The 22,175-nt window shown below is 46.8% G+C and overlaps 1 protein-coding gene across 10 annotated transcripts in view; it reads left to right on the top strand.

Annotated features, from left to right (window-relative positions):
* Disp1 (dispatched RND transporter family member 1) overlaps nt 1–21,722 on the top strand; it is a 160,558-nt gene extending 138,836 nt beyond the window's left edge. For all 10 annotated transcript variants that reach the window (XM_042258755.2, XM_042258754.2, XM_076548131.1 and 7 more), the window contains 5 exons: nt 5,937–6,060; nt 7,084–7,211; nt 7,540–7,637; nt 10,250–10,347; nt 18,115–21,722. In XM_042258755.2, the coding sequence (XP_042114689.1) occupies nt 5,937–6,060; nt 7,084–7,211; nt 7,540–7,637; nt 10,250–10,347; nt 18,115–21,699 (4,033 nt within the window). In that variant the 3' untranslated portion in view covers nt 21,700–21,722. The remainder of the gene's footprint in view (nt 1–5,936; nt 6,061–7,083; nt 7,212–7,539; nt 7,638–10,249; nt 10,348–18,114) is intronic.
* The last annotated feature ends 453 nt before the right edge of the window (nt 21,723–22,175 follow it).

Raw genomic sequence — 22,175 nt, 5'->3', positions numbered from 1 at the left:
TTATTTGTTGAATAACAGTATCCACCATCCTGCCAACTAGTGTGACTTGAATTAATGCTAGTTTATTTCAAATGCATTAGATGTTTTTCTTTGTGAAAAACTGTAACTGTATTAAGATGAAGGTATTTGTTTATGTGGAATTTTTTTAATTTTGTGTGTGTGTGTGTGTGTGTGTGTGTGTGTGTGTGTGTGTGTGTGTGTCTGGGGGTATGTGCACATGAGTGTGGATGCCTCTGAAGGCCAGTGGTGTCAGATCTGAAGCTAGAGCTACAGGCAGTTGTGAGACGCTTGATGCCACAGTGGTGGCAGAGCCATATTCAGTATTAACTGCCAAATCCTAGAAAACTTTAAATAGATAGAATTCTTGAAAATAAAGCCGAGATGCTGTCCTATGCTCTTACACAATGTGATTCTAGGTACAGTGTCACCACACTTGAACTTGAAGTGACCTGTGAGATTCAGCTGCCACAGAAGCTCAAGAGAGAAGAATCCAGCCCTCCCGAGGGGACACTCACTGTCTAGAGCAGCAGTTCCCAACCTGGGGGCCATGAGCCCTTTGGGTCCAACAGCCCTTTTATAGGGGTCACATATAATCCTGCATATCAGATATTTACATTATAACTCATAACAGTAGCAAAACTATAGCTATGAAACAGAGATGAAATCATTTTGTGGTTGGGGGGGTCACCAAAACACGAGGAACTGTAGTAAGGGTCGCAGCACCGGGAAGGTTGAGAACCGCTGTCTAGAGCAAACTCAGCCCCCCAAGGGGAGCACCCACTGTCTAAAATAAAGTTCTCATTAGCAAACTCTCCTGGTTGAAATAACACTTACGATTTTGGTAAAAAGATAATGCATGAATTACATTTTAACCTTCTGGGGTGTTTGTGATACTAGGAGTTGGGCCCAGGGCTCAGCACTTATTAAACAAGGGCTCCAGAAGTAAGCAGCATCTGCAGTTTTACTATTTTGGGGACGGGGGTCCCCATCTGTGTGCATGGTATGGAGGCTGGAGTTCAATATCAGCTGGCTTCCCCTGTCACTCTCCACCTTGGTTTTAGGGGCAGGACCTCTCACTGACCCTTGACCTTGCTCTTTCATTCAGGAAGCAGTTCCCAGGATCTGCCTGTCTCGGTCCCCAGTGCCTGGCTTTGCCCAGTGCTGAGGATCCAAACTCGGGTCCTTATGCTCACAGAGAAAGCGCTTTATCCACTGAGCCGGCTCCTCAGCCTGAGTTTTAACCATTTTGAAGAGTGCCGTTTTGTGACATATGTATATTCGTATATATATTCATATTTTCATCTTATAAAACTGAAACGCTGCACAATAACTTTATCCTCATTTCCTTATAGTCTTGGCAATCACAATGCGATTTTTGTCTCTGTAAGTTTGACTGCTCTAAGTATCTCATTGAGGAGAATCATCCAGCTCTTGTCCAGTGTAACTGACTCGTTCTGTTTAGTGTGAGGCCCTCTAGGTCATTATATTCTAGCATGTGTCATAAGTTCCTTCCTTTTCAGTACCTGGTCATATTCTGTTGTGCTGTATGTAATGGCCATACTTGGTCTAATTCTTCCACTTTTGCCTCTTCCTGGAAGAGAGACAGAGACATGGGAAAAGATATACAAATAAACATGCCATATTAAGAAAAATATTCTCATTTTTCTCAACAGACTAAAATTTTAACATTTTGAAAAGACTTGGGTTTTCCTCTGTTACCAAATTGATTTTTTTAAGACTCTTAATTTCTTCCTTTTAACATAACTACCTATAAATATACCTTACTCAGAAAAGCCTTTCCTGGTTTTCCAGTTCCCACGTCTCCTGGAAATAACCTCTTCGTTTTCATTGGCCAGGCATCAGTCCTATTCTGAAGGCGCCCATTTGCCTGCTTTTGTAGATACCTGTACCTGTCTGATGTTCTGCACTTAGCTGTAAATTCCTCGAGCACAGATTGTCTGCCAATTTTTGCATTTACAGATGCCTTGCATCTTACTATTTGATGTACTATTAGATGAATTTGTAACCTCACACGAAGGAAAGAGTTGTTCGTCCTGTTTTTGTGTGTGAATTTTCTCGAATCTGAGTTGTTCTTCCCATTAGGTTAACGATTGGTGCCACTAAAACATTGTGAAGTCCCTGCCCTTAAGGGACAGAGGAAGTTGGAAGAATTATTGGGAGAAAAATAAGCAAGGGGAGGAAGGATTCTTTAGGAAAGCAGAGAGGACACAAGATCTTAAAATTTCCTCAGATCAGTCAGGTGGAAACCAAGACCATTAAGTTGATTTGGGCAGTGCCAGAATCAGGAGAGTGAAGACTACTAGGGTTAAGGCATGGAGGGTGGCCAGGAAAGGGGCATCCAGTCAATTTACACCCTTTCAGGGAAATCTGTGGAGAGAGCAGTTTTCTGGAGAGGCCACAAAGGGTAAGCCAGGAGAAAAGCAAATAATTCACTATGGAGGTTCCTGTGATGTCAGTGACCTGAGCATAAGGTAGTTCTGTAAGGCACTCACTTAATCGCTATTTCTGGTCTATTTCCAGAGTAGGCCTGGCAATAAGGTTGAGCCTCTGTAAGTATATTCAAGGGACTTCCCATGGATGCCAGTCCAGCACACAGTGCCATCCTCACCAGGGAGCCAGTGTGCCCCCTCCCTCAGAGTCATGGAGCATAGAAACATTTAAGACACGCTGTTACTAAGAGGACTTGAGACAGCCAACCGAAAGATGTTATGAACTTTATACAGTGGTGACCAAGACAGAGCTGCAGGCCCTCCCCTCAGGGAGAACTCCCCCAGCCTTTCCAGGTCACTCCCTGCCTAATCCAGATGTTACAGAGGACTGCATTCACAGTTGTGCTGTGTTCCTATGTGAACATCTCCCAGCTAGAGCAGGTGGGTGCAGGATAAGTGTTACCTGATGTGCAGGGCAGCTTGCGTAAAAGGATCAGTCCTTTTTAAAGTTGTTCTAATGCACATGTGGTGCACTTTTCAAAGAAAATAACGTGCACATACTTTACTGTTGGTCAGAAGTGAAATGTTATAGGTGTGTCTGTGTGTGTTTTATAGGTCATTTTAAATTGCCTTTACTCCTCCCAGTTTTATAGTTTTTTTTTATCGTGATAGTATAACCAGTGTCTGGATTTCATATCACACATGAAACATTTGCATTTTATTTGTAGTGCCCATAGCTGGGCCTCGGCAGCACAAGGGACAGAAGTCCTGTCAGCAGTTTGTGCTGTTCAGGAGAAGCACTTGTCTAAATAGCTGTGCATGTCCCCACAGCACTGAGCATGCTCACAATGGCAATACTGATCAGTTGTCTCTAGGAGAGGCCAGCGTGAAATATCTGCTGTGTGCGGAAGGCGTTGTGATACAGTGAGGTCAAATGTGTGTAGAAGTATGCACTAAAGAACTAACTACAAAGTGTCCACATGTCACTGGTGCATGTATACAGCATGCGGCAGGGCTGTGAAATCCAAACCAAATGTTTTCAAAGGGAAGGAAAGCAGTTATTCACAGAGATTTTAGAGTCTCTGTGTATGTGTGCATATTTCTCGAGAACACCAAGCAAAACGTCATTCTGGATAAATTAAGCTACAGATGAAAACTAAGCAGTGCAGGGCCACCATCCTCTATTGATAGCATGTTTGTAAGAAGGAACAACTCCAGGTTCCTTTGAAAGAGTGGGCCCCTTTAGAATGTAATGAATAAGCGCTTAGGTCTGGAGCCATCCTCATTTCGCGGGCTGGTATTTTAGGGTCTAGTGTAAAGTGCTCTTTCGAAAGTATGGAGTGCTGAACAGAATGTCTCAGAAGTGCTGCTCAGACCAAGGGTAATAGTGCTTCAAACCCAGTGATTTCCTCACTGGGTTTGGTGGGGTAGGCGAGAAAGGGGGGAGGGTGCTTGCAGTGGACATGTGGCCCCTGGGGGACATGTGAACAGCCACAGGCAGCACATTGGGATTCCTGTGTCCCCATTACATCCTTAGCTATCCTTAAAGGCAATTCTCTCTTGCCTAACAAAATGTTCCTTCCTTCGGTGAAGTCTGAAGGCCAGAGTTTGCAATCTGGCAAATAATGTTCATCTGAGTGTCCTGTGGTCTATGTGACTTTGCAGAGAGAAATGAACTATTCATGGAGCTAGAACTTTTTTTCTCTGTGAGACAGGGTCTCTCTATGTTGCTCTGGCTGGCCTGGGACTCACCTATGTAGACTAAGCTGCTCTGGAGCTCACAGAGGATCCACCTGCCTCTGCCTCCCACGTGCTGGGGTCAAGGTTTGGAAAAGGTAGTTGGAGAGACAGCCGTGGGCTCTGGGAACAGAGCTCTTGTCTTTGGGCATGAGTAGCCTCTATCAGCTGAACCACGTCTCCAGCCCTAGAAATTTTCAAGTGTGAATTTGAAAAGTTTGGCAAGTTTACTTCTTCCTCGTGTCTTTAGTTCCACTTGTATTTGAAGAAACAGATGGGAACACAGTAGTTAAAAAAAGTCAGGCTCTAGACCCAGATTACCCAACGCTCTATGGGGTCACTAATTCCTTAGGTGTCTGTGCTCAGCTTCTCCACGAAGGTGGCCATAAGAACGGTTTAGAAGATGGTCTGTGCAGGGCTCATGAGTGCTGACACTGCAGTGAGTACAGACTGTTATTGTGTAGTCATTTTAAAAGAACAAGCAGGGAACTGCCTGGGCAGGCTCCTTCAGGCATGACTGTATTGGGGCTTAATTCTTTTATTGGAGTGGTCATTGAAGCACACATACCGTTCAAAACCAGGACTCTGAGCGTGGAGATGGGAAGGGCTAAACAGCAATATTTCCCGGCATGTAGAGCCCCCTTGATTTGTAATTGCTAGCATGTTCTCAGAGAAATTCCTATGAACCAGGACTAGGCACCCCAGTAGCCGAGTGAGCTGCCGTTGTTGGGAACTGGGAACTGGAGAGCAGTAGTCACACGCTGGCTGTTACGGGGTTTCTTCTTTAATAAAGACTGGAGCGACTGGAAGCCCCCCCACACACACACACACACACACGCTTTCTGACCTGAGAGAAAGTGCAGTCTCATGAGATTCTGGCGGGCACTTGGTTCAACCTGTCAGAGAGAGGGTGGCAAAGCACAGTCCAGGGGGGTACGGAAGTGGCTCTCACCGTCAGAGATGGCGCGGGAAGAAAGCCAGTGATGGAGTTAGTGATGCAGGAAGGTTCTGAGGTTTTGGAGCCAGCCTGTAGGGGCTGCAGAGCCAAGGGCCTGGGGAGCCAAGGGCCTGGGGAGCCAAGGGACTGGGGAACCTGGGCCAGTGCTCCACTAGTCACTAAAAATGCATTGGGCCCTCCTACAAAGTACTGTTCTAGTCACTGATGCCGCACTGAGTAGAGTAAATGCTCCGCCCTCGTGAACTCAGTCTGCTGGCATCTTCATTGGTTTATTTCTAGGAAGGAAGAAGGGGCTCTGGGAAGTATGATTTGGGTGTTTTTGGATTGTACTACATGAACCTGTTCATAGACTTTTTTCTTTTTGAAAGTGCTGATTAAAGGTATAGAGAAAGAAAATAAGGACAGAAACAGAAGTTCTGAAAGACACTGCAAGATGGAGCCTCTGGCTTTTGTTTGTTTGTTTGTTTTTTGTTTTTTCTTCTTTGTGCCTATAAAATGTGGCTTTTTAGTCATCTTCTTCCCAGGCATACATACAGATACAAACGGTTATTTGTCATATAACCTGCCTATACTGACCCAGTAGCCTGTGGCTACTAACTACTGCTACTTTATCAGAAAAACAAAAGGATGATGACCTTGAAGTTTTCTTTATCAGTGTGTATAAATATTTCTAATCATATTAGGGAATACCTGTGCTGGTCTAAATTTGTGGATCTAACACTGCTCTTGTGTGTAGTCTTACCTCCACACTGCTTCTCAGAGGTCCTCTCTGCTTGCTTTGTGCCTTGTAGTTACGCAGCCCTGCTAGCTGACTGGCCCGTGGTGGTCCTGGGCATGTGCACTCTGCTCATCGTGGTCTGTGCCCTGGTGGGAGTCTTAGTCCCGGAGCTTCCCGACTTCTCTGACCCGCTGCTGGTAAGGAGAACTTGACCTGTCCTAAGCCTCAAACCCTGGATTAAATACTTAAATGTATGGTACATTCTGTTAGCAGCCCTTTCCTTTGTTTCTGAGATAGAGTCTTACACTGTAGCTCCTTGAACTTGTCATCCTCCTGCCTCAACCTTGTGAGTGCTGGGATTATAGGTCTGAGCCACTACACCCAGTTCCCCATTTCTTTAAAAACCTACTGCAGCCACCAATAACCATAAAGCTCTCTTTCTGCAAGTAAAGATGTGTTATCAGCTTGGTGTGGCAATGCATGCCTTTGATCCCAACACTCCTTAGTACCAGAGGCAGAGGCAGGTGGATCTCTGTGAGTTGGGGGCCAGCCTGGTCTATACAGGGTGTTCCAGAACAGCTATGTTGTTACACAGAGAAACCCTGTCTCAAAAACAAAAACAAAAAACAAAACAAAACAAAAACCCAAATAGATGTGTCATCTATGCTCTTAGGTAAGGTCAAGGAACTTGCTCACCCTCAACTCAAGCTCAAGATGTCCTCACTTCTCTGTCCCCATGTTTAATCAAGGAGCAACATATTGAAGAATATACATACTCTGAAAGTATTTTCCTAAAGATTTTGATACTGTGTATCTCTCCCCACCTCCCAGATATAATAGAATCTGTTAAGTAAATGTTCCTCTGGGGTGAAATAAAGAGAAAACTGTGATCAAGGATAATGATATACTCTCGGTAAAACACTGTAACAATATATAACATAATTTAATTTGACCATAATTTTTACAATTAGAATTAAGCACTTACTAAATGCTTGGGCACAGGTAAGTTTCTTTTCCCACTTCCTGAGACATGTAACTAGAGAACCAGATGACTTTGTCATAGCGAAGAGATGATCGTTATCTGAGAGGTAGCGAGGAATGCCTACGTTTCCTGTTGAAAACTCTGCATCACTTTGATGTTGCTTTCTCAAGTCATTAACATAATTGTAATTAGTGGGAAATGGAATACACTAATGGGAACGTGTAATACTTTGTCGTAGGGTTTTGAACCACGAGGGACTGCAATAGGCCAGAGGCTGGTCACGTGGAATAACATGATGAAAAATACAGGATACAAAGCAACATTGGCAAATTATCCTTATAAGTATGCAGAAGAGCAAGCTAAAAGGTAATCATTTACTTTATATGACTTTTACATAAAATATCACTTAATGAATCCTTCTTACTGCCTGAGCAAAAAGGCTAAATTAAAACTACCAGGCTCAATTCCTTTGCCATTAAGTTTAACTTGTCATTAAAATGTCTTGGCTGTACTATGATGAAAGGTGAGGTTTTTCTTCTTTACACATGGAAAATTAATGTTGCTCACATGAATATTTCCAGCTTAGTATCAGATTCGAAATAGGTTGGAACCTTAGGGTTGTGCTGTTAGAATCTGCCTATCTCCTTGAAATAGCTAGATCTTTATCAAAGATGAGGTTGTTTTTCGCTTCCAGCCACCGAGATGACAGATGGTCAGATGATCATCATGAGAGAGAGAGAAGAGAAGTCGACTGGAACTTCCAGAAAGACAGCTTTTTCTGCGATGTTCCAAGTGAGTGCGCATCTGGATGGGCCAAGTCCTCGGCAGCTTCCTGGGGGGCAAGACGAGTGAGAGCCAAGTCTAAAACTGCTGCCTACTCAACAGCTCCCCTGGTTCTGTGGTCAGAGATGTCAGCTAAGTAACGGACTCTCTGTCTAGGGGGGGTGGGGGTGGGGGTCAGCCACTAGTTGGAATTCATGTGGGATTAAAAATTAAGGAAAGGGTTCCGTTCAAATTGAAGGAAGTGATTGATAAAATTTTCAACCTTGTCTGAACTTTCAAGTCATGTCAAATCCTTTTTCCTATTTATTTCTGGATCAAATAACAAGTACATTTTTAATTGAATCCTAAAATAATCTATTAGTAAAAAAAAAGTTCTATACCTTTAAGTGAAAGCAAACATTAAGAACTATCCACTTGCCGGGTGTGGTGGTGCATGCCTGTAGACCCAGCCATTTTGCGGCGGAGACAGGAGGGTCACTTGAGTCCAGGAACTCTTGGCTGTAGTATGGAGGTACTGGCTGTCATACCTGTGCTGTTTGGGTGTCGACACTAATTTTTCTGTCACTATGGTGACCTCCCAGAAATGAGGGATCATGAGGGGTGAACTGGCCCAGATCAGAAAGAACCATGCTCCATCACTTTAACAGTGGAAATGGAGAGGTGAACAAAGTGTGGTGCAGAGGCCTAGAGCTTTAAGTGGGTCTGCCTGGCTGGAAAGGCCGTGGACATGGTGCTGATGCTGGGTCTGCCTGGCTGGAAAGGCCATGTGGGCGTGGTGCTGATGCTAGAGCCCTGGAGCACCTGTTCTCTCTGAAGATGCTGCTGCAGAGTGGCCTTCACAGAATGGAGCCCCAGGCATTGCAAGAATCCAGATTTCAGTGTGGAACCACAGCTCTCTAAATGTTGGCATTCGGTTACATGTAAAGTCAGTTGGCTTGTTAGGTGACAGCTGCCAGGGGATGGTGGACAGGAGGTGGTAAGGAACTGCAGGTGACATGTTAGATGTTCAGTGGCCAGAGTGATTAAGAATGCAGATTGAGGGGAATAGCTGCTATCTGAGCCGACATTAATAGTAACATAGTTTCCATTTCAACTTGTTGAAAACCCCCTTCATTATATATTTCCCTGCCTCATTAGATACCAGAGGACTCACTTAGATCTTGATATCTCAGATAGATAGGGGAGAGGAGGAGATGCAGGTTTTATACTAATTCTAGGGAGCAATGCAAGTTCAAGTTCAAACGTTTTCTACCTCTTAGATTAGAAAAACTGAATTCTGATTATTTCTGTTTGGGGCTGGTTTTTGTTTTGTTTTGTTTCCCTCTCAAAGTATTATTATAATTGCTCAATCAACACTTGTTAATGTCTTACCAAGAACAATAGCAAATTCAGGAAGTAAGTCTAGCTTTTGTGTCCAGTAGTCCACATTGATAGTTGTCTTCTGAGCAGAAAGTTCTGGCTTGAGGAAAACCCTCATGAGCTCGGTGGGAATGAAATACTTGTTTTCATGGGGCTGATTTCATGCTCAAACTCAGTCTGCATAAGACAATAGCTGTTTGGTGAACACAGGTGTTTGCTGAGGACCACGGAATGATCATGAATAAATCATTTGTAAAGATGGTTTGCCAGTTGATTTTGTGAAAGCAGTTAGGCATTTGGGTAATGTAAAATTTAATGTACTTTGTTGTCTTTGATACATACTGAGCCTCTTTAATAACCCAGCCAGAAGCAGTCTCCTGGAGCACTTGCTTTCCCTTTCATTCTCATGATTATGTGACATAGATCTTGTCACTGTTTACAAATGAGAAAGTAGTTCCAAGGAAGTCAGCAGTTGCTTGCCTAAGGTCACACAGGTGATTAGCAGGGCCTGGTTACAGCCAGATCTGATTTCAAGACCATGTCCCTTCCTGTACATGGCACACCTTGTTCAAACAGTTTGTGTTAGTCTAACTTAAGGTTCTTTGTCTGGACTCTGGAGTGGGAGAGTAGTCCTGAGCACAGCCAGGCTCTGCAGTGCTCCTGTGGCCCTGGTGACACAGGCCTTGGGCACAGCCAGGATATGCAGTGCTCCTGTGGTCCTGGTGGCACAGGCCTTGGGCACAGCCAGGATATGCAATGCTCCTGTGGTCCTGGCTGGCACCATGCTTCAGCACTCAGGTGGCCCCTTGTGTGAGTTCAGCAGTTCAGTCACCCACCAGCTCTCCTCTGTAATCAGCTGCCAGAAAAGCTACCCTTATGAACCTTTTTGATACCCTGCCGTATAGCATCCTAACAGTTCTTACGCCATTAAGGAAACGAAGAGAGACCTTCAGTTAATTTTCTGCTGAAAGTTACAGCATTTTCTTCCTAATTATAATTAATCAGAAATCAGTTTGTTATATAGTTACTACAAGGTTCCCGTGTAGCGAGTGGGTACAGGCTTTGAGCTGAAGTGGCACTAACGTACCCCCATGCCCAGCACACACAGAGACATACATATTTTCTCCTGGAGTTTATCAAAGGAAAGAATTCCCTACTGATGATGAGTTGTCTGTGCAGTTTCTCACTTGAGCTGTTTCTGCATTCTGACTCTTATGGAATAAATAACCTGTGACATTTTCTTCCCCTCTCCATCCTACTAGGTGATGGCTATTCCAGAGTGGTGTTTGCTCCAGCAGGAGGGGAGACGCTGTGGAATTTACCTGCAATTAAGTCAATGTGTGATGTGGATAATTCCAGGGTATGTAAATACAGCTGAAATCTCTTCAGCATAATAAAGTTACGTTGTTATGGAAACTTCTGCTGCTGCCCTGGTGTCTCACTGATGAAGTGCCTGCAAGGCTTACCACCCAAAGCAAGTTCCAGCAGGCAGGCTTTGCTCTCCAGATCCCAGCATCAAAGTGTCCTTGGGTTTCCCTATCTTTAAAACACACTGCCGTCTTTAATAAAGAACTCTCTTCCTTTGCCATTCAAATGCTCTCACCATGATGATCTTCTGTTATTTCACAACAGTTCTTTTTAGGATAACAGTTCAGACTGCCTCTTTTCTTACTGTATTCTCTGTTCTCTATTTAGTCCACTGTTCTGCAATTGCCCCTCCACGAGTCAGTTCTCAGCATTGTCATTATGCAGTTTTATGCCTGCCTTTCTGGCAAGCAGTGGTCATTCCAGCCAATGATTTCAAAAGAGAACTTAGGAAGCAGGCTAGGCGGTGTGTATGGGGGGGAGGAGGGGGGTAATCAAAAGACATTAATACAGTTTCTGTCTCAATGGTCGCCATGCTCCAATCCAGACTGCCCTAGGATCTAAACACCTTGCCGCTTTGGAGGACACTAGGATTTAGGATAATCATCTCCTGTCAGACTCCTCCAGAGCCACACAGATGTCAGGTGCGGAGACATGGAGTCAGTCACCCCAGGGTGTGGAAGGGCTACAGTTTGAGCAGGCCCAAACTGCTGTCTGCCATCACTAATGGACCTGTCCACGGATGGTAACCAGGCAGAAGGAACTCAGTGTGTTCTTAGCATACCTCTAAAATACAGAACCAGAGGTTAGTCCGAAACCCGAGCACCCGGCCTGTTAAGAGCTAGCTGAACAACCTGACTCCCATCTTGTGCTCTCAGTGGGGCATCTTAGTGAAATATGGGGTGGAAAGGGCACATAGGGTCGCCCAGACCAGCAGTATCATTGTGCTGACGAATTCCTTCAGAGAAATATTCCCTCACAGTTCACCTAGTGAGTTGGTCCCAAATGCCCTGGCTTTACACCATTCTCCCATAGGAAAAGCAATTTGACATCTTGGGGGTGACCTTACCCATGATTATGGCTTCAGTTCTCTGTCCATGTCACCTTCCTCGTCGTCGTTGGTTCCAAACCAATCAAACTGACAATCATCTATAGAAAGACAGGAGTTTTCTAGTCAGGGGTCAGGTTTTATCTGCTATATTTCCTTCACTGGCCGCCAGATCCTCTTATGTATTTAGTGCATGCAGAGTTTATGCTGGGTGTTCGTAATGGGTGGCTGTGGGCCCGTGGCTTGGAGAGCAGCTCCGCTCACCAGGTGAGAAGGTGGGCTTGGGGCAGGGAAGCTCCTTTGATCCTTGTCTTCTCAGCTTGGATGAGGACTCTTACCCCTCAGTGCTCTGCCTGCCCTTGGTCTTCAGACCTTGCCTTCCTGGAGACTCTGTGTGATCATGGACTGCTCACTGTGTACATTCTAAACATTTTGATAAGTCATAGTCATCCCCACAACAGCGTATGAGCTACAGTACCATTGTATAGATGGAGAAACTTGGCACAGAGAGCAAGTAGCAGATTTGAACGCAGCCGAATCTGTCTCCAGAGCTTGCCTAACCTCCAGATCTTGTGCTTCCATAGTGAAGACGATACCCCTGCCCTGGTTTTGTTTGTTTTACTGTATATGCTGTTTCCTACTTGAATGACCCTTAAAGAGTCAGCACGGCCTGGAATAAGTATCAGTTTGATAGCAGTTAATTCCTCTAAAGCACATTAAACTCTGAGACTTAAAAAGCCGGTAAGCAATACTGTGTCACAATAGCTTTTAACAATGAAAACAGTACAGTACTTCCTCCATCCATATGTACATATCAAGTGATCCTGGTAAGGTAGCTTACAAAAAAGGCACACCTAAACAGGAAAATAAGTAAGTGAAAAAATTCTATAAATGGGAAGTGATGGGAAGAAAGGTAAAAGTAACGATGAGACGGCATAAGAATGTCCAGCTCGCCGGCTGCCCGCTGTGAGCCGCAAGCTTGTCAGGAACCTCTCCGCAGCCAGCAGGACCAGAGTTTCCCTTCAGTGGCCAAAGCCACCGATGGGGTAATAAATCAGGTTGGAACAAGTATGTGTTTTAGAAACGCAACTTTTCCTAATGCTGAAGAAGGGAACATTTCCCCCATACTGTGTGTGTGTGTGTGTGTGTGTGTGTGTGTGTGTGTGTGTGTGTGTGTGTGTGTGTGTGGAGAGGGGGGGAGAGGGAGGGAAGGAGGGAGGGAGGGACGGGGAGAGAGATTGGGAGACAGGTAAAGCAAGGATGTGAATTCATATGTATGCATGCATGTGTAAGCCAGAAGATAACCTCAGATATCCTTCCTCAGACACCAACAGGGTCTTGCACTGGCCTGGAACTTGCTGAGTACACTAGATTATCTGGCCAGCGCACCCAGGGATCCACTTGTCTCCATTTCCCCAGCACTGAAATTATACGCACATGCTACCATGCCTGGCTTGTTCTGAGAATCGAACTCAGGTCCTCATGCTCACACTTGACAGACTGAGTCATCTCCCCAGCCCTTCTCTCATACTCTTGATAAAAGAAGTATGAACCTGCAAATATTCAATACATTTTAAATTTTTAATTATTAAACATATTGAATATGTCAGGCATTTCAAAAGAAAAAAAGAAGTATGATGTTGTGTACATAGTTCCTTTTTGTGTGTGTGCGTGTGTGTGTGTGTGTGTGTGTGTATGTGTGTGTGTGTGTGCACGCGCGCGTGTGTGCGTGTGCGTGTGTGTGTGTGTGTGTGTGTGTGTGTGTGTGTGTGTGTGTGTGTCTAGGTCCACATGTAATAGTGCATATGTGGAGGTCAGAGGACAACCTACAGGAGTTAGTTCTCCCCTTCTACCGTGTGGGTCCCAGGGGTTGAACTCGGGTCCTCAAGCCTGGCCACAAGCACCTTTCCCCACTGAGCCATCTCATCAGCCCAGTTCTTAACAGAATGTTTACAAAGTGAGAATTTGGGGGGCACACCCAAAACACACCCCCAAAGGAGTATTTGGTGGGGCAGTTGCAGAACCGCATTAAATAAATAAACAGGCAGTCAGGAACCTAAATATCTACTTCAAAAACCATGTTTTTAATTTTAACTTGTTAAATTAACACCCTGCTGTAAGCCAGTTGCAAACATGATTGGATTCTGGTCTCAGCTTCTACTCTGGAAAAGAAAGGATAAAATGTCCATTGGGTCAACAGCTCAGCTTTGGGGTTACTGCTGTAATTACTGGCGTTTTCCAGTCCCCAGTTGGAGCTGTCTTGGGAACTGGTGTTAGGAGTCCTTGGCAGCCTTTCCTCCCACCCCTCGGCGGCCATTGTTACTGTGGTTAAGCACTGGTTAGTGGCAGCTCTCAAGCCAAGGGACCAACCCCCTGATCCAGAGCAGAAGAGCTGAGGGGTCAGTGGTTGACCCTGGCCATGAGTGCCGTGCCTCAGTGAGGCCGGGTGTTCCCTTGTCTTCTGCTGGGATGATTCTCCAGAGTCTACGGAAATTCCATGCCGCTTGTGGCCCGAATTCAGAGAGACGGGGGCTTCCAGAGAGAGTGGCTCTGTCCCCTCCCCACAGAGGTGGCCCTTCTTAGCCTCCTTCGCCTCCCTGACCCCCTCTGGTCCTTGCTTCTGTCCTGTAGGACCCACCTGCTGACACACACCGGTCACTGGAAGGGTCTCCGAGCTCTGCTCCACTGTAAGCCCTTTCCTTGTGTTAGCCTCTGCGTGGTACAGACGTTGGTGCTTTGAGGACTCACACTCTAAAAGGGATTTGAGAATTGGTGTCTAAGACTCTGCCTTACTAGATTAACGCTCACGGACTGCTGGAATCCCCTGGAAGCTCAGGGGGACCCGGAATATATTTTCTGACGCTTCCTTCAAGGGGCCTTTGCCTTCACCCTCCTCGAAGCTCCCTTCGGCTGGGTGGCGGGGAGCTTGGTTACCAGGCAGAGAGTTCAGGACTCGGATGAACCTACTGTTGAGGGCTTAATCTTTCTCTTTTTTCCTTTCTTGGCTTCTTAAAATACCTCCAACTTAGCCGGTAGTTTTTAAAGTTAAGGTATCATTTAAACACTACTGGCCTCGCCTTTCTCTCTCTCCTCTCTCTTTACCCCCTATTTTAAGTCAGCCCCACCCTGCTACTCTCTAACTAGGGACTGTGCAACGACATGTCACAACCATACGCAGGATGATTCCCCGAGACTCCTGTTGGTGAATAGCTAGAATTAGAGGGCTGTGTTCCTCACGAGGGATTTGCTTTCGTAAACTCCCTTTTATTTTTATGAACTCCTAAGGTTTGGGAGTTACTCCAAAAGTATGACAAGAATACATCTGCCCCCTGGCATGAAGAGATACCTGCCTGCCAGTCTCTTTTTGCCTCAGACTATAATACGGGATTCTGTATTTTACCCAGTCACAAGTCAAACTAGTCATTGCCACTGTGATGCGGCACTTTCAGACTTGGGCACTTCCTCCTCGGGTCCCCATATGTCTCTGTAATGCACTGCTTGTCACATTAAGTTCTGATCTTTGATTTCTCTGCTGCTCTGAGAGTAAATTAAGGGAAGGACCACAGTGGCCCTCTCATTTCATGCAGGTGCCCAGAGATGGCATTTTGAATGGATGAACAGATGGGAATGTAGGGCCTTGCTTGCTGGAAGTGGGCAATCTGCAGTGCTACCGTCCTTCCCTTCAGGAGCTAGTATCCTGAAGGAATAGTTAGAGGGTGCCCATCATGATACTTTTCTCTGCGATCCTATTTCGTACCCTATATGAGGCCTTAAAAGCAGTTTTCCCAAATGTTGTAACCAGCCAACACCATTGTTCCCTGGGGGCAAACTAGCAGTTATCTATTTTTTTATAATAGCCAGCAAAGAAGTAGTTGGTATTTATAATGCCCAACTTTTTAATCTTTGGTCAAATATACATGTAAACCCCCACTCTTATTAGAAAAGGGCTATGCAGGGATACAGTGCCATGCCCCTGTTCCAGCTGTAGCTGGGAAATCACCTCAGTAGCCCCTTCTAGCTGGGATCCCTGTCGTCTCTTTGTGGGGTGAACTGCTCTCTGCCATGAAAACTGGAGATGCTACTTTAGGGTTCCATGACTTACTAGCTCATTTTTCTCAACATATATGAATTTTTTAAGCCTGGGATTAAACTGTTTTATAAAGTAGTAATTATGTGTTTTCAGAAATAAGCTTTAAAATGAAGTTTTGTGAAAGTAAAACTTACTCTATTGCATTTTCATAATAACTGTGACTCACTTTTCTTCCATAAAGAATTACTCAAAACAAGTAATTTCGGTTTTTTGTTTTGATTTGTTTTGTTTCTGGCTTGGTTTGGTTTGTTAAGGCAGGGTCTCACTATGTAGACCAGGCTGGCCTGGAACACCTATGTTGACCAGGCTAGCCTTTAACTCAAAGAGTTTCCACCTGTCTCTGCCTCCTGAGTGCTGGGATTAGAGGCGTGCACCCCCATGCTCAGCCAAAATGAGCAACTTTATATTAGGAAAACTTCGAACATTAGAATGAATCTCCACCTGCAGATCCAACCCACAGCCTCCTTGAATCACACACACCTCTCTGACACATTGTTCCAGTTTACCCAGGCCTTAGGAAATAATATGTAACTTGGGTCTTAGATAAGTCTGGTTTCCAAAACCATTGTGTATGTCAGCCAACTTCTCTTAGAAAGATATTTTAATGAACAGTTGACAAAGCCTAGTTTAATCAAGGTACAGGTTGTTTGAAATCACGTTAGAAAAACTCCCCACACCCTTTCTGACCTTTGGAGTGGTTTCCCTAGAACAACCTTTGGTAAATAAAGATGAAGGAAAGTGATAAAGCTGCGCCTCCTCAGCTCTGCTCCCTGTGATCTGAAGTCTCTGGTGAGGCCCAGGAAAGGGGTGGTTCATCTAACCCTAGAGTGGAACTGAGCCACCTTCATATCCAGAGTGCTGGTAGTTCACTGTGACGAGACCAGCCTTTCCAAGGACAGCATTCTAAAGAAGACACTGTCCACACCAGCCCAGAGTCACCACAGTTCCCAAGAGCTCCAGCCACCATTTACCAACAGAGAAAGCGTTCCCCAGAAAGGGTTTTAGCCAACCTGAATAAACTTGAGAATGTAGAGGAAGAACTAAAGTTCTACTTTTTATTTATTTATATTTATTAACTTACTAAAATTCAGATATAAAAATGTTTTAATCTTAAAATAGTCACCCTTCTCACCTTATTTTAGGAGACAATTTTAGTCTAAGTGTTTTCTTGAATCCAGTCACCTTTGATTTGATTTGATTTACCAAATAGAGTTTTGTCTTAGTCTGTTCAGACTGCAAGTAACAAAGTACCTTAGATAAAATAATTTGTCAGCAACGGATTGGTTTCTAACAAGTCTAAAAACTGGAAAGGTTGAGAATCAAAGGGTCTGCAGATGCAGGCTCCAGGGTACCTGTCTTCTCAGGCAGTGCCCTCTGTGTGTCATGATCCGCACCCAGGGTACCTGTCTTCTCAGGCAGTGCCCTCTGTGTGTCATGATCCGCACCCAGAGTACCTGTCTTCTCAGGCAGTGCCCTCTGTGTGTCATGATCCGCACCCAGAGTACCTGTCTTCTCAGGCAGTGCCCTCTGTGTGTCATGATCCGCACCCAGAGTACCTGTCTTCTCAGGCAGTGCCCTCTGTGTGTCATGATCCGCACCCAGAGTACCTGTCTTCTCAGGCAGTGCCCTCTGTGTGTCATGATCCGCACCCAGAGTACCTGTCTTCTCAGGCAGTGCCCTCTGTGTGTCATGATCCGCACCCAGAGTACCTGTCTTCTCAGGCAGTGCCCTCTGTGTGTCATGATCCGCACCCAGAGTACCTGTCTTCTCAGGCAGTGCCCTCTGTGTGTCATGATCCGCACCCAGAGTACCTGTCTTCTCAGGCAGTGCCCTCTGTGTGTCATGATCCGCACCCAGAGTACCTGTCTTCTCAGGCAGTGCCCTCTGTGTGTCATGATCCGCACCCAGAGTACCTGTCTTCTCAGGCAGTGCCCTCTGTGTGTCATGATCCGCACCCAGAGTACCTGTCTTCTCAGGCAGTGCCCTCTGTGTGTCATGATCCGCACCGAAAGGCACAGACTCTTGAACTGCCACCGTGAGGTCGCTAATCCACTGATCCCTCCCAGAAGGCTCTGCCTGTCAGGACTGTCACCCTGGGGATCAGAGTGTAAGGTGTGAATTCGGGGGACGTGTTACAGCCATAGGAGTACTTTCAGGAACGGCATCTTTGCCTTCAGCTGTGTTTATTGGGAATTGGGTGGCTTGTCACCAAAGCTCTCGTGCCAAGAACCAGAATTTTAAGGAAGACAGCAATTGGACAGCTGTTTCCTTCCAAACTCGTTCGCTCCGTTACTTCCACGGTGACTTTGAAAAGCCCTGTTTGCTAAGCAAGTGTTAATGTTGTCCCCCTTTTTAAGCCCAACTCAGTACTGGTTGACATGGCGTTACATTTGTTTGCCAGCTTTAAACAGGAGTTTGCTGTTGGCCATTGAGCAACCTGTAGAATGGCTGTAATAGGAGATCTTGCGGTGGGGGGGTTGGGGGTTGTGGGGGGAGTGCTCACCTGTGTGCACACCAACACACACTGTGAAAGAGGATGGTGTCGCTTCACCTAGAGGCAGGGAGTGAACTGCCGCTGGCCAGCCCGTTTAAACTCCAGTCCTTCTGCGTGTCTGTCTCTACAGATCAGATCCCACCCCCAGTTCAGCGACCTCTGCCAGAGGACCACCGCTGTCTCCTGCTGTCCCAGCTGGACCCTGGGGAATTACATCGCCATTCTGAACAACAGATCATCTTGTCAGAAAATTGTCGAGCGAGATGTCTCCCACACGCTGAAGCTGCTGCGAACCTGTGCCAAGCACTACCAGAACGGTACCCTGGGGCCGGACTGCTGGGACAAGGCGGCCAGAAGGAAGGACCAGCTCAAGTGCACCAGCGTGCCACGCAAGTGTACCAAATACAACGCCGTGTACCAGATTCTCCACTACCTGGTGGACAAGGACTTCATAACCCCAAAGACAGCTGACTATGCTGTGCCAGCTTTAAAATACAGCATGCTCTTCTCCCCCACCGAGAAAGGGGAGAGCATGATGAACATTTACCTGGACAACTTTGAAAACTGGAACTCTTCGGACGGCATCACCACCGTCACTGGGATCGAGTTTGGCATCAAGCACAGCTTGTTTCAGGATTACCTCCTCATGGATACTGTGTATCCTGCCATAGCCATTGTTATCGTCCTGCTCATCATGTGTGTCTACACCAAGTCCATGTTTATCACTCTGATGACCATGTTCGCCATCATCAGCTCCCTGATTGTCTCCTACTTCCTCTACCGGGTTGTATTTAACTTCGAATTTTTCCCCTTTATGAACCTCACGGCACTCATCATCTTGGTGGGAATTGGCGCGGACGATGCTTTTGTCCTGTGCGATGTCTGGAACTACACCAAATTCGACAAGCCTCGTGCAGAGACGTCAGAAGCGGTGAGCATCACCTTGCAGCACGCGGCCCTCTCCATGTTCGTCACCAGCTTCACCACGGCCGCTGCCTTTTACGCTAACTACGTTAGCAACATCACAGCAATCAGGTGCTTCGGGGTGTACGCGGGGACCGCTATATTGGTGAATTATGTCCTGATGGTCACCTGGCTTCCAGCTGTCATTGTCCTGCATGAGCGGTACCTCCTCAATATATTCAGCTGCTTCAGAAAGCCCCAGCCACAGGCCTACGACAAGAGCTGCTGGGCAGTGGTCTGTCAGAAGGGCCGCAAGGTCCTGTTTGCCATTTCAGAAGCATCTCGGATTTTTTTTGAAAAGGTGTTACCATGCATCGTCATCAGGTTTCGCTACCTTTGGCTCGTCTGGTTCCTTGCCCTCACGATAGGTGGGGCCTACATCGTGTGCATAAACCCAAAGATGAAGCTGCCTTCGTTGGAGTTGTCTGAATTCCAGGTGTTCAGATCCTCTCATCCTTTCGAGCGCTATGACGCTGAGTTCAAGAAGCTTTTCATGTTTGAGCGGGTCCACCATGGAGAAGAGCTGCACATGCCCATCACGGTCATCTGGGGGGTGTCCCCAGAAGACAGCGGCAACCCTCTAAACCCCAAGAGCAAAGGGAAGCTGACACTGGACAGCACTTTCAACATCGCTAGCCCGGCCTCCCAGGCCTGGATTTTGCACTTCTGTCAAAAACTGAGGAACCAGACCTTCTTCTACCAGACTGACCAGCAGGACTTCACCAGCTGTTTCATTGAGACCTTCAAGCAGTGGATGGAGAACCAGGACTGTGACGAGCCTGCCCTGTACCCCTGCTGCAGCCACTGCAGCTTCCCCTATAAGCAGGAGGTGTTCGAACTGTGCATCAAGAAGGCCATCATGGAGCTGGACCGGAGTACAGGGTACCACCTGAACAACAAGACCCCCGGGCCCAGGTTTGATATCAACGATACCATCAGGGCCGTGGTGCTGGAGTTCCAGAGCACCTTCCTCTTCACACTGGCTTACGAGAAGATGCAGCAGTTCTACAAGGAGGTGGACTCGTGGATTTCCAGCGAGCTGAGTTCGGCGCCTGAGGGCCTCAGCCATGGCTGGTTTGTCAGCAACCTGGAGTTCTATGACCTGCAGGACAGCCTGTCCGACGGCACCCTCATTGCCATGGGGCTCTCGGTGGCTGTTGCATTTAGTGTGATGCTGCTGACCACGTGGAATATCATCATAAGCCTTTATGCTATCATTTCCATAGCTGGGACCATATTTGTCACGGTTGGGTCCCTCGTCCTGCTGGGCTGGGAGCTGAATGTGTTGGAGTCAGTCACCATCTCGGTTGCGGTCGGCTTGTCTGTAGACTTCGCCGTCCATTACGGCGTGGCTTATCGCTTGGCTCCAGATCCCGACCGCGAGGGCAAGGTCATCTTCTCTCTGAGTCGGATGGGCTCTGCGATTGCTATGGCTGCACTGACCACTTTTGTGGCGGGGGCCATGATGATGCCGTCCACGGTCCTGGCTTACACCCAGCTGGGCACCTTCATGATGCTTGTCATGTGCATCAGCTGGGCCTTCGCCACCTTCTTTTTCCAGTGCCTGTGCCGGTGCCTTGGGCCACAGGGCACCTGTGGCCAGATCCCTCTACCTAAAAAGCTCCAGTGCAGTGCCTTTTCCCACACCTTGTCTGCAAATCCCGGTGACAGGGGACCAAGCGAAACGCCCACCGCCAGTGCTTACCGTGTAGACGCCAGGGGCCAAAAATCCGAACTGGAGCATGAGTTTTACGAGTTACAACCCCTGGCATCCCACAGCTGCACCGCCTCCCAGAAGAACGCTTACGAAGAGCCACACATCTGCTCCGAATTTTTCAATGGCCAAGCAAAGAACTTAGGGATGCCTGTGCCTGCAGCCTATAACAGCGACCTCACCAAAAGCCCCGGAAATGAGCCAAGCTCAGCCTTGCTACAGCCCTGTCTGGAGCAGGACGCCATGTGTCACCTCTCTCTCAACCAGAGGTGTAGCTGCCCAAATGCCTACACACACTTACAATATGGCCCTCACTCTTGCCAGCAGGCGACTGCAGGTGACTCCTTGTGCCACCAGTGTGCTTCCACTGCCAGCAGCTTTGTCCAGATTCAGAATGTGGTGGCGCCTCTGCAGGCCACACACCAGGCTGCCGAGGTCCTTATGCATCCCGCCCGGCACATGCTGCCACCAGGGATGCAGAATTCTCAGCCGAGGAATTTTTTTCTCCACCCAGTGCAGTGCATTCAGGCCCAAGAACAGCTTGGTCACAGCGGCATGCACAGTCTCCAGAGCATGGATGACCATCCACCCAGGACAGCAGAGACATTACAGTCGGTCAGCAGGAGCCCCGAGTCTTTCCAAAGAGCCTGCTGCCATCCTGAGAATAACCAAAGGGGACTCTGCAGATGCAGAGCCACGGGGGACACAGAGGGCAGTGGAGGGACGGAAACCACGGTCCCCAGTTTACCAAACCAGGCTGACAAGGCGCAGAAGAAGGTGGAGCCCAGCCTGCCCCAGGCTGATGAAAATGTGAACTCAGAACACTCCAATCACAATGAACCAAAGTTTATATTCAGCCATTTCATAGGGAAGGCTGGCTACAGGGCCTGCCCAAACAGTCCACCAAGTTGCAGAGACATTGTGAGATTGAAGTGCAGTTGCACAGCCTGCCAGATGCCCAACCTCGAAGCCAGTGTGCCTGCTGTACCAACACAATCAGAACTGTCTGGCCAAAGTTTGTTAATAAAAACGCTATAATAAATCTAGCATTGCATTCAGAAGCACTGCCTCCGTCGTTCTTTTGAATCAGGAGTGAGATGATCTAGAGCTTAGAAAAGGAGGCTAACAACAGGCGTGTTTCACGGGTCACCGTGTTTTCAGTCCAGAATATTTTCATATTCCATCTGAATGGTGAACAAACACACAGATCTAGTAAGCGTGTTAAGATTATTGGATTTTCAGGTTACTGGGGGGTTGTTTTTGGTTTTTCTTGGGTTTTTTTTTTATTTCAAAATGTAGTTCTTGTGCATTCCTACCTGTCTTGACCAACCACTCTTCTGCCCTCCTGAGGCAGTGAATGAGATTGAAGGTGTGAGTTACCTAGAAGGTTTGGTTCTCTCAGACAGTCAGTTACCTGGCGTCTTCAGTGAGGTGCAGTTGGCTGATGACAATGAAGTCTTCTTGTTGCTCAGCATAAACATTAGGACCCAAATTAACAGAGATACTTCAGTTAG

The sequence above is a fragment of the Peromyscus maniculatus genome, chromosome 11 (genome assembly GCF_049852395.1).
Source record: "Peromyscus maniculatus bairdii isolate BWxNUB_F1_BW_parent chromosome 11, HU_Pman_BW_mat_3.1, whole genome shotgun sequence".
NCBI lineage: Eukaryota > Metazoa > Chordata > Mammalia > Rodentia > Cricetidae > Peromyscus > Peromyscus maniculatus.
The sequence above is the reverse complement of the archived record's forward strand: the minus strand, read 5'-3'. Positions and strand labels throughout refer to the sequence as shown.